The sequence below is a fragment of the Candoia aspera genome, chromosome 2, assembly GCF_035149785.1.
Source record: "Candoia aspera isolate rCanAsp1 chromosome 2, rCanAsp1.hap2, whole genome shotgun sequence".
NCBI lineage: Eukaryota > Metazoa > Chordata > Lepidosauria > Squamata > Boidae > Candoia > Candoia aspera.
Genome location: NC_086154.1, coordinates 5470539 through 5482615, shown reverse-complemented (window position 1 = coordinate 5482615; position 12077 = coordinate 5470539). Strand labels below are relative to the sequence as shown.

Genomic DNA, 12077 nt, shown 5'->3' with positions numbered 1-12077 from the left:
CTCCGCGAGGCCGCCCCCGTTCCTAGCAGCCCACCCGCCCCGGAGACGCCTCGGCAGGCCCCGCGCCGCCCTCTCGGACTTCCACCTTCCGGAGCGGCGCGGAGCCCCTTCCGGGCCCAACCGGGCAGCGCTTTCCCAGCCCTCGGAGCCCTCGACGCCCCCGGCCCCTCCCCGCCTTCCGGGGGGGCGAAGGGGGCTCCGCTTCCTCGGGGCTTCTGCGCCCGAGAAGAGCCGCCGCAACTCGCTCCCGCCAGAACTCCCTGCGCCCGCCTGGCCTGCGGGAGGCTCGGTCAGAGAGCGCTCCTTCCTAGAGGGGCAGAGCGCTGTAGGCGACCCTCCTTTCCTGCCCTTGGCTAGAGCGTCCCCCCAGGGCGACCCACCTCCTTTCCTCTCCTCTGCAGCGAGTACTGGCAAGGGTCTTCTGCGCATGCCCAGTTCCTAGAAAGCCGCCCGAACTCCGGTGCTGGCGGAGCGTTTGGCCGGGCGGCGGGAGAGGGTGCGAGGGCGTGGCGGAGGGCGAGGGGTCGGCGATGATGGGCACGGCGGGGGCTGAGGCGGGGTGGAGGGAGCGAAGCGGCCTCCTCCGGAAGCGCCGCGCCGGGCCGGGCGGGCCATCCGAGGCAGGCGCCTCTTCTCCGGCGAGGCTCCGGACACGTTTCTCCAGCGCGTCCCTGGGATGGGAACGGGCGTAATTGTTGCTTCTCTGCACCTGGGATTTCCCTTCGCCCGTCCCAGAATCCTCTTCGAAATGCGGCTGTGCTGCTGGGAGAGGTGGGGGAGAAGTGGCGGGGGGGACTTGATGGGGGGCGCTGGAAATGGGGAAATGGGAAGAGGAGCCCCAGGGCAGGCGTCCAGCGAGTAAATTTATTTAATTATTATTAAGTAAGTAATTGCTCTTCCTTTGGGCCATTGTGGTTGATCTCTGTTGTCTTAATCCCTGCGTGTCCCTTTTTCTAGAGTTCGGTCTCGCCTTTATCTTTCTTCGTTTCTATTTTTATTTGTTCAAGTCTTGGCTTTTTCTTTGCCTTTTCTGCTTGGCTGTTCCTGGCTGGTTGATTCTTGAATAGTGGACCCTGTTTCAAGAGGCTGCAGTACAAAAAAAAAAAAACCAAACGAACAAATTGACCCCCCGAGCTGGGTTTGGCCCTCTAGCTGGGCTTAAATGTGGGGCTCAGTATTGCTGGCTATGATGGTTGGGGCTCAGATACCAGGAAAAGAATACACGGAAGGAGACACCAGGGAGATTACGGTGCATAAGAGTTTATTAATAAAGTCCCACTGCTTGCGACGTTGAAGAGTTTCTTCCCTGAGATGCATCGGGAAGCTCCAGTGGTGAGGAATAATTGCCATGGCAAGTGCTCACAAAGGGGTTGCCTTTATGGGGCAGATCTGATATCCCCTCACTCCTGCCCCCCACCCGAGGAATGCTCACCCCGCTCAGGAGAGGACAGACTTCCCAGCTGCTGCTTCCCCAGAAGTCCCCTCTGCTCCCAGGCTGAGTGGCAGGAGGAATTTTTGCTGCCCCCAACAGGGAACTGAAGTTTTTCCCCAATGGTTCTTTTAATAAAAATCCCTCCAGAGTGAAATTCTAGGCAGGCGGTCTGCAACCAGCAGTCTTTTTAGTTGGGACACCACTCCCCACCCCCCTGCAAGGCCTCTCCTTTCCCCTGGAAGGTTTTTCTGGTGGGGGAGGCAGACTGAAGAGGTTGGAACAATGGAAGAGAATTTAGAATGCAATTGAACTACTCTTCTGTTCTTACACGGGGAACCTGCTGGTCCTAGAGTCTTCATAAAGAAGATCAAAAGAAGAAAAAAAAGACAACAACTGAGAGGATGAGCTTCAGAGGAAGCTGAAAGGGGGAAATCCAGACTTCGGTCTGAGGTGTTGGGATCAACACCAATCAGCTGAATGCAGGAGCAGAAGCCACAGCTTGGTCCCCATCAAATTTTCCAAGTTACAAGCAGGGATGGGGCAGTGCTGTGAGTGGCTGCTGGGGCGTATGGATAGGGAAGTCTTTCAAAGGACACCTCATCCTGATTCTAATCCATATTATTTTATCCCCCCCAAGCCAGGGGTAATGCATTTCAGGGCGTTCAGAGAGCCCAGCCTTCCATAAGCATTCGAGAAGGGATAGGATTTCCAGAGGACACGAGGAGAGAACCCTTTTCTTCCACAATTTCAGAGCGTGCAGCTGTGAAGCTCACAAATGGCGATCACACGATCGCAGGACACCGTGACAGTTGTAAATGCCCACCAGTTGCAAAGTGCCCACATCTCAATCACATGACTGCAGGGACAGTCTTAACTGCGAGGACTACCTGTAAAGCTACTTTTTCAGCACCATTAACTTCAACGGTAACTAAACAGAGCAGTTGTTAAGCAAGGACTATTTGTAATGCAAGCAAGATACGTTTCTCAAAACCACACATGCGCCCAGTCAGATACGGAAATAAAACTTCTATTGTAGAACTAATTACAACTGAGCACCAAGGGTATCATTACTTCATCAAAAAATCCTGTGCCCTGTGTTCAATATAGACCTTTGGGGATATAAAAAATGTTCCAACATTGGAGTCATCTTTTGGAAGGCTCCCCACACCCCATCCATGTTTGGTCTGATTGCAAGTCCCTAGAACATCCACAGACTTTGCAGAAACTCAATCAGGTGGGCACTTTTCATATATAATCTATATTCCTTGCTCACAAACACAGAGAGAGGCTTTTTTTCACAAGCCTGAATAGTGTGTTCCCTATGGTCCATCTCAGGTCACCAATCTGAAACTTGAGAATTTTGCCACCTCCTGCTGCATTTTGATTACTGAAACCTTCCTGATTTTAATAAATGAGTGCATTTGCAACAGCAAAACCCATATGTGTAAGCTTGGATGGATGATCTTCAAAGAAAGAAATTTCTTCCCATTTTCTTAGAATGGGGGATAACATGATGCACATTTCACCTTTTCCAGGAAATGTAAATCTTACCCAAAAGTGTTTAGAGTTGATGCCCAAAGATTTGCTGAGTAAAGATAATAAATCCTGCAAATACAATATTCACATCAGGAATAGTATGTACTATTCTGCATTTAGAAAGATCAGTAAACGAAATGAAATTATTCTTTTTATCTTAAAAGAGATTTTGCAAGGACATAAAAGTACATAAAAACAGAGCATATTAAATTGATTGTATAAAAAACACGTACTACCAAATCCTAGACATTCTTTCCTCTCTATCTTAAGAGGGTTGAACAGAGAGAGAATCTACTAATCTAGCATCAGCTTTTCTATAGTTAAATGAACACTCCTCTCAGCCAGCACATTTCTAATTATTTATTGCCAAGTCAAAGAGTCACCCGGGTCTACACGGTCATGTTTAACACACAAAATTACAGAAACAATGAACTTTTGTACTCTAATTCCTATCTTAAGGTACTGCTTGTACATGCCGCCACCTCTCAGCGAAGATGTCCTGATCCTCTAGCACGGTAAACAAAACTGCAGGTTATTTTGCATTTTTAAAATGATGCACCCTTTATTTTGGGATTTTTGGGCCTCACATCATAGCAAATGTAAAACGTGAGTTTCCTCTTCACAGTTGCTGTTGAGTCAAACCTTTAACTACCAACTCTGACAGGTGGTTATACCCTGTCTGCTCTTGGGATTTCACTACAGATTTATCTCCTGAGTATCAGAAATCTGATGGCTATTTCTGTAGTCTTAGATTTGTTTACAAAAATGGTTCGTTTAATTCCTTGTAAGCATCTCAGCCAGAAATTGCCAGGCTGTTAATTGATAACATATTTCAGTATAGTTACACCATTTTGAAAAGAGGGGTCCAATTTACAGTATAAAATAAGACTTGGAAAGTCTTATTTGAATTCTTCAGCTTTCAGACTCATTCATCTTCCACCTATTATTCAGTCAGCTGGTATCACAGAATGGCCTAATGCAACTCTAGAGTAATACAGGTGTTCCTTGCTTAACAACCACTCATTCAGTGACCGTTCAAACTTGTCACAGCACGGAACGAGTGGTACTTAAAACTGGTCCTCGAACTTAACGACAGTTGCAAGCCCCACAGTCATGAGATTCCATTGTGGGCACTTGGCAACCATCCTGCAATTACAATGTAGCAGCATCCCACAGTCACACGATTGCCATTTGCAACCTTCGCTGCGGGAAGCCAGCAGGAGGTTGCAAATGATGATCATGTGACAGCACGCTTAACAAAAGCACAGGATTCGCTTAACAATGGCAAATGGAACTACTGTCACTAAGCAGCACAGTCGTGCAATGTTGCGCTTTGTGATAGTGTTGCTTAGCAACAGAAATTCCGCTTCCAATTACCACTGTTAAGTGAGGACGACCTGCACCCTCGTTGGTCTTCAACCAGCAGCAGGACAATTGGCCCGGCTTCCTACCTTTGAATGAGGCTGCATCTAACACTATAGTGCACTCTACTGCCACACTGCCTTTTGGGACTTACTCGACTGCTTCCTGCTAGTTTTGGATCACTCTCTCTATCCCTTGCGCTCCAATGACCCTCCACCTCCACCCATTTCTGGCCAGGGAGGGGGGAGGATGGATTCAAGGTGGAACATATTTTGGATTCCTGACGCAGGGCGGGTTGGAGTATTTAATTCGCTGGAAAGGCTGCCCTAACAGGTCCCGGAAAGCTGTAGATGTATGACGACCCTGACTTCAGTGCCAATTTCATTTGCAATAGCTATATAAACAGAAGCCCCCCTCCTTCGTTACCTGACACACCTACAAATTCATTGGACTCTTATGGAATTGGAACTCAGAGGCAGGGGTGACATTTCCGGTGGAGGCACGGCGAGCTAAACACGTCTCCAGGAGAACAGAGATGACCACGGCGAAGACGGAAGAACCAACAAGCAGACGCTTTTCCACTCCAACCTGGTTTTGGATCAGCTGCCTGCCTCTGCCCCTGATTTGGACTCTTGTCCCGTGATGTTATGTCTGTGGGGAAGCCTCACCCCAACTCTGAGCAGATGGACTCTGATTTGGCCCTTGACAGGTAGGGAAGCGTACATTCCCTTCAACAGACTTCTGGCAGGAAAAGAAGGGCTACTCTTTGGCTTCCACCAGAACTGCTGCAAAACTGTTGCCCAGGATGATGGGGCCTCCAGATACCGAGATTGCGACAGGAGGCCAGCTTAATGGGGGAGGCCACATACTGCTATGTTCACCACCCAGGAAAGATTCATAGCCTGTCTGCCTGGACATTCCTCTTTTATCAACCAAGGGAACAACTTTCTCACCAGTTCACAGTGTGTGAGATTCTCTACTGTAACAGACTGGGGGATAACAGGGTTCCAAAAGCAACAGGATCCAATTGTTTATATATCTGTAACTTTATTAGAGTGTCTTCAATAAATCTTGTTCAAAAAAAACCAGAGGTGGTCTTGCTTCTTCTTGAATTGGGCTGCCAACAGCTTGACAATATACTTTCACCTCGTGTGAATCCTTTGATGGGAAGTAAGGTCACTGCTCCATCTAAAGCTTTCTCCACACTCCTTGCATTTATATGGTTTCTCCCCTGTGTGTATTCTTAGATGGTTGGTAAGGGCACTGTTGCTACTGAAGCTCTTTCCACACTCCAGGCATTCATATGGTTTCTCCCCTGTGTGGATTCTTTGATGATAGGTAAGGGCACTGCTGCTACTGAAGCTCTTCCCACACTCTGTGCATCCATATGGTTTCTCCCCTGTGTGGATCCTTCGATGATAGGTAAGGGCACTGCTGCTACTGAAGCTCTTTCCACATTCCATACATTTATATGGTTTCTCACCTGTGTGGATTCTTTTATGTCTGGTAAAATCATGGTTCAAAATGAAACTCTTTCCACATTCCATACATTTATATGGTTTCTCACCTGTGTGGATTCTTTTATGTCTGGTAAAATCATGGTTCAAAATGAAACTCTTTCCGCACTCAATACATTCATATGGTTTCTCTCCAGTGTGGATACTTTGATGGAAAATAAGGGCAGTGTTCTGACAAAAGCTCTTTCCACACTCCAAGCATTTATAGGGTTTCTCTCCTGTGTGGATCCTTCGATGGCAAGTAAGCTGAGGGCTTGTATTAAAGCTCTTTCCACACTCCATGCATGTAAATGGTTTCTCACCTGTATGGATTCTTTTATGTACTACAAGATCACTGTTCAATCTGAAGCTTTTTCCACACATCATGCATTTATATGGCTTCTCTCCTGTGTGGATCCTTTGATGTTGAGTAAGAAAAGTGTTTCTACTGAAGCTCTTTCCACACTCTATACATTTATATGGCTTCTCCCCTGTGTGGATTCTTTCATGTGTCATGAGGCTACTGCTCTCACAGAATCTCTTCCCACACTCCACACACTTATATGGTTTCTCTCCTGTGTGGATTCTTTTATGTTTCATAAAAATACTGTTAAAACTGAAGCTTTTTCCACACTCCATACATTTATATGGTTTCTCTACAGTGCAGAACATTTGATGAGATGTAAGGGTACCGTTCTGATGAAAACTCCTTCCACCGTCAAAACGATTACATGGATTCTCTGCTGTGTGAATCCTTTGATGGCAAGTAAGCTGAAGGTTTGTACTGAAGCTCTTTCCAGCATCTATATACTCAAATGATTTCCCTCTGGTGTGGATCTTTTGGTGGGAAGTTAGGGCACCACTCTGACGAAAGCTCTTTCCGCACTCCAGGCATTTATATGGTTTCTCTCCTGTGTGGATCCTCTGGTGGGAGATAAGGGCACCATTCTGACTAAAGCTCTTTCCACACTCTGTACATTTATATGGTTTCTCCCCTGTGTGGACTCTTTTATGTACTATAAGATCACTGTTCAACCTGAAGCTCTTTCCACACTCTGTGCATTTATATGGTTTCTCCCCTGTGTGGACTCTTTTATGTACTATAAGATCACTGTTCATACTGAAGCTCTTTCCACACTCCGTGCATTTATATGGTTTCTCACCTGTATGGGTCCTTTGATGGCGAGTAAGAATACTGTTCCTACGGAAGGTCTTTCCACACTCCACACACTTGTACAGTTTTTCACCCATGTGGGTCCTTTGATGGAAAGTAAGGGCATTGCTGCTACTAAAACTCTTCCCACACTCAGAGCATTTATATGGTTTCTTTTCGGTGTGAAATCCTTCAGTGGGAGGAGGAGGACTGCTCAGACTGAAATTCTTCCCAGTCTTTAGAAAAGTATGTGAATTATTTTTCCTATAGAGTTTTTCAGGTAAATTAAGAGGGAAGGAAAGAGTGATACTTTCCTCATGCTGTCTGTATTTATATTGTTTCCATTTAGTCTGGGTTTTGCAATACTCATTTAAATCAAATTCATTTTCATCTCTTTTGCCATATCCTGGATATTTCCGCTTTCTGTTTCTTTCTGGATCTGCCTGGATTGGGAAGTTATGGAATTCAGCACGCAGAGGAAGAGGAGATTTCTCCCCTCCACTCTTTGAGTAGATTCTGTCTTGCTTTCTTTGATCCCCTTGATTTTCAACCATCACTTCTTCCAGCTCACGCTTGGTTGTTTGCAAGGGCACTACCCTTGCCTCCTTGTCATGCTCATTCCCCTGACCACCACCTGCTTCGAGAGAAAAGAAATTCCTGTTATAAATTTTATGCAGAAACTGAAACAGCCATTAGGCAACATGATCCACTAACTGCAGCTGTTACCTCATAATTGTTAAGATTTCCCCTGTTCAGTCTTTCTATACTTTGTTCAAAATAAGTAGGCCTAATTAATGTTGAAAAAAGTCCTTCTGATGCTTCTTGCTTTTAAGGAGGTCCTTCTCTCTCAAGAGGAAGAAATACATCAAACTTTGCTGGCATCTATGGCAGGAGGGAAGGGGGGAATGTTTCCCAGCCTCTGCATGAAAGGAACTAGCAACCCTCCTTATGCTAAATAATATTAATATGCTGGCCAGGTTTTCAGAAAGAACCTGTGAGCGGAATGTGGAACGGTAGATGTGTACATCTACTGCATGGTTGAACGTACATTCAACTCCTTTGTTATTTATACCCAATATATAATTTATATTATTTGTAAGGTGGAGTATAAGCAAAAGGAAAGTTGAAAAGGAACTAAAGGAGGTAAGAGAAAGGAAAATAATTAGGTATTGCATAGTTAGCCTTCAATACACGAACTGATACAGGTGTTGGAATGGTTATTAGTACATCTGTTGTACGCAGACCTATGAAAGCATTCGGAGGGTAGAAAGTGGGGTTTCTGCCTGTTCTAGGTCCCCTGCTCCTTGTTCAAGAACAGATGAAGGCAGTGGGGGGACAAAGAGGGTCCAGTAAAGGGAAAGAGTCTACAGACCTGGGAAATACTGGAATCAACAGCTGCCTGACTTTAAGCTTTCAGGCAAAATGATGCGTAAACACAATGAAAGGCAAGATTTCAAATTGTAGAGTTAAGTTTGCGGTGGTCTCTCAATATAGGAGGTTTAGGAAATACAATCAAATGTACAAGAATTGCAAAGTATCTGAAATCAATCAAGTCACCTCTAATAGTAATGTTGCAAAATACAAAATTAAGTCACAAGTACTTAAGCAAACATGGCGTCCAGAGAGAACAATTCTGGGAGTGCAAGGTACAATTGAAAGCCATGCCATTTTTATGGGATGCCTATTTCGCAGCTGGCTTGCTATGTATTCAAGAAATTACCGTTCCACGAATGGATGCCCCTAGTTAGAGTCAGATGCAAGATACCTATCTGTAAAGTAAGCTGCTGGGAAGGCCAGAGTCACAACCTCCTCAAGCCATTGATTAACTTGGTCTTGATGAGATTAGAGAGAACGTGGAAGCCTCACTTAGGACATCCTCACCTCCCAGATGGGAAAGGATCCCATCACACATCTCAGGGGGGATCTGCTCATCTCTTCCCTTTCTTAACACTCCAGATATTTCTTTTATCCAGATGTTCCCTAATTACCTCTGACTACAAAACACCCTAGAAGGGACGCGGTGGCGCTGCGGGTTAAACCGCTGAGCTGTCGATCGGAAGGTCGGCGGTTCGAAACCGCGCAGCGGGGTGAGCTCCCGTTGCTCGTCCCAGCTCCTGCTCACCTAGCAGTTCGAAAACATGCAAATGTGAGTAGATCAATAGGTACCGCTTCGGCGGGAAGGTAACGGCGTTCCGTGTCGTCATGCTGGCCACATGACCCGGAAGTGTCTACGGACAACGCCGGCTCTAAGGCTTAGAAACGGAGATGAGCACCGCCCCCTAGAGTCGGATTCGACTGGACTTTACGTCAAGGGAAACCTTTACCTTTACTACAAAACACCCTGCCTAGTTTATTGAATCTAGAGCAAAGAGGGCCCTTACCGAGAATAGCCACATTCCTAGAAATCTCCAGCATGACCTCCCTGTACAAAGATTTTTGGCTAGAATCCAGCAGTGCCCACTCCTCCTCTGTGAAATACACAGCCACCTCCTCAAAGGACACGGAGACCTGAAAGGAAAGGAAATAATCCTTAGCAGACAGTCCCACGAAAGACTTCTAAGTTCCTTCTCTTCTTTCACAAACCAGAAAAGCAGAGCTTTGCAAAGCGTGAATGGATCTTTTATTGTAGGAAGCTCCACTCGGCTTTCTCTCTGGATGCCCAGTTAGTCGCTGTGGTGGAGGGCTCTCCAGCGGTGATACCGGTGCTGAGCGTACAAAACGTAGCATCCAGGTTGGAGAAGGGACAAAGCAGAGCGCCATTCGGAGGGTCTCCTGCTGGTCCAGAATGATGCAGCAGAGATCCTGGGGGGTGAATATTCCCTTCCCCCACCTGCCTGGGCTGAGCAAATTACATCAGTCTTACACAACAGCATCCATATGCTTGGAATTTGCTTCCTACAAGAATTCAGCATTGGAGATGGTGTTGGAAATCCTAACTCTCTCACAGCTTCAATTTCTCTTTTATATTCTATTCTACTCTAAAAAATAACAACATTTTTACTGTAGCAGCCATTTAGCCCACGACTGTATGGGGTTTTTTTACATGGGGAATCTGTACTTGACAGTTAATTTAAATGTGCCTGCGTATGTCTGTAGCAGCTTGTATAATACCCATATTGTTTCAATTATCTGGTTTTATTTTTTGTTTTGAGCACTCCTGTATCAGCAGAAGAATTTGCTATTTTTACCCATGTTGCAGACATATTTGTTACTATAAACTACCACACAGGAAAAGTACTCAACTCTTTCAATTAATTACTGTACCTTTCCCAGTATTAGTCTCTCAGGTTAGCCTATAGGTTTTCCCCCTCCTCTTTGTATCTCCACAACAATCTTAAAAAGTAAACCAAGCAAAGTAAGCTTGAGCTCTCCATATTGCTAAGGAAGTGGCCACGCAGAGTCCTCTAACAAGATTTTGAGCCCCCAAACGGTCCCCTGCTCTTCTGAAGCACCCCCTACCTGAACTGGAGGCCCAGCTGCAGTTTCTGCTCCATCCCAAAGACCAGGCGTTTCAGGGATTTCCATCGATGCCCTTCTGTTCCTGTGAGCGAGAGGAAAAAAATAAAGGGGGGCGGGGGAGGCTATCTGTCGGCTCCTTCCCGGAAGCCAGGCGGGGAAGCGCTTTCCAAGCTCCCTGGATCGCTGCAGGCGCCGAGAGGCAGCCGGGAAGCTGCGGCGAAGCGCCCAGGCGGCGCCTCCCTCCCGTTTCACCGCCGGGGGCAAAACAGTCCCGCCTCCCCCACTCACCGGCCGCTCCCTCCCTTCGGCTCGCGAGAAAAGCCGCCGCCGCCGCCGCGCATTCCCGCCTCTCCGTCCCGGCGGAACTTCCCGCGGCCCCCAGGAGGCTCGGAACGAGGGAGAGCGAGCGCGTCTTCCTAGAGAGGCAGCACTTCCTGCCTCAACCCGCTGCGTCCCGTCCGCGGGGCGGCAGCGGCTGGCCGAGTTCCCTCGCGCATGCTCTGTTTCATTCGGACGCTCAGCAGCCGGCCGGGCTCCGTGGACTGGATACGCCGTTATTCCTGTGGGGAATCGCGGTGGGACCAGGGCCGGTTGGGGGGAAGTCGTGGTCGTTGGCCGCTTCGTGCGAAGCATAATGTTTGCTCCTCCCGCGAGCAAAAGCAGCGGGGAAGCGAAGCCCCGAAACTCCCAAAGGGACTTTCCGAGACATCTGCCTTCCACGCTCCTTCCTTCCGAGCGACCGCAGAGGACTGTGGGTGGCAACGGGTGTGTTGTGCGCATTCGGTGGTGCACGGAGGGGAGAGGCCGGAAATACCCCCGCTGCAGAAACTGGAGTGCTCTTGCTTCTCGTGAGACCTTCCGTTCTGCTCCCGCTGCTCTCCTACCCTGCTTGTGGCTCAGACCCGAATGCATCCTCTCCACTATATGCTTCCCCGTGAATGGTAGGACTGCGTCAATCCCTCTCACAGCCACCCACATCCTAAATCCTCTGGTGATGTCCCAGCAGATACCGTACTGCCATCTTCCTTGCAGCTTTTCTTCATGTACTTGAGCACAGTTCCTGTATTTCCCTCCAGTCCCTTCTGCAGATTGAACTGTCCTTCCCGAGGATGTGTTCCCCACCACTCTTGTGCTACCTGGGAATCTGGAAGGAAGATCCTGTTGCTTTGGGCATGTTTCGTACAGGGAAAGTGGATTTTGGGTGGGTGGGTGGGTGAAGGTGGGCACCTTGGAACAAAATGCTGGAAATGGAGGTGGGAGTGTTTGAGCACAGGACAAGCGGCTGCACGGAAATCTGTCTGCACCTCCCAACCTGTGCAAAGGACACTTTGGGTCACACGATTGCTGGTGTAACAGATTTTGCACCCTTGGAAACTGTGGTTGCACAGTCTCAGAATAAGGGGAGAAATGTTTCTTTGACCCCATTATAGCTAAGGAGAATCAAAAGCTTGTGGGGACCATGGTATTCACAGCACTTATTATTATTATTATATCCCACCTTTATACAATTCATAATGCTCCCAACTCATATTTTCCTCACACCAACAGCCCTGTGAGGCAGTTTGGGCTGAGAGGGACTGGCCCAAAGTCACCCAGCTGGCTCTCGCACCCAGGGCCGCAACAAGGGCACCAAAATGAG

The 12077-nt window shown here is 47.6% G+C and overlaps 1 protein-coding gene across 1 annotated transcript; it reads right to left on the bottom strand.

Moving 5' to 3' along the window:
- Positions 1-5382: 5382 nt before the first annotated feature.
- On the bottom strand, positions 5383-10521 carry LOC134491926 (zinc finger protein 420-like). The gene is made up of 3 exons (XM_063296008.1): positions 10439-10521; positions 9361-9487; positions 5383-7616 (listed from the first exon to the last, which is right to left on the bottom strand). Exons 1-3 carry the CDS (start codon positions 10502-10504, stop codon positions 5473-5475), a joined length of 2337 nt encoding a protein of 778 aa, XP_063152078.1. The 5' UTR covers positions 10505-10521; the 3' UTR covers positions 5383-5472.
- Between the last annotated feature and the right edge of the window lie 1556 nt (positions 10522-12077).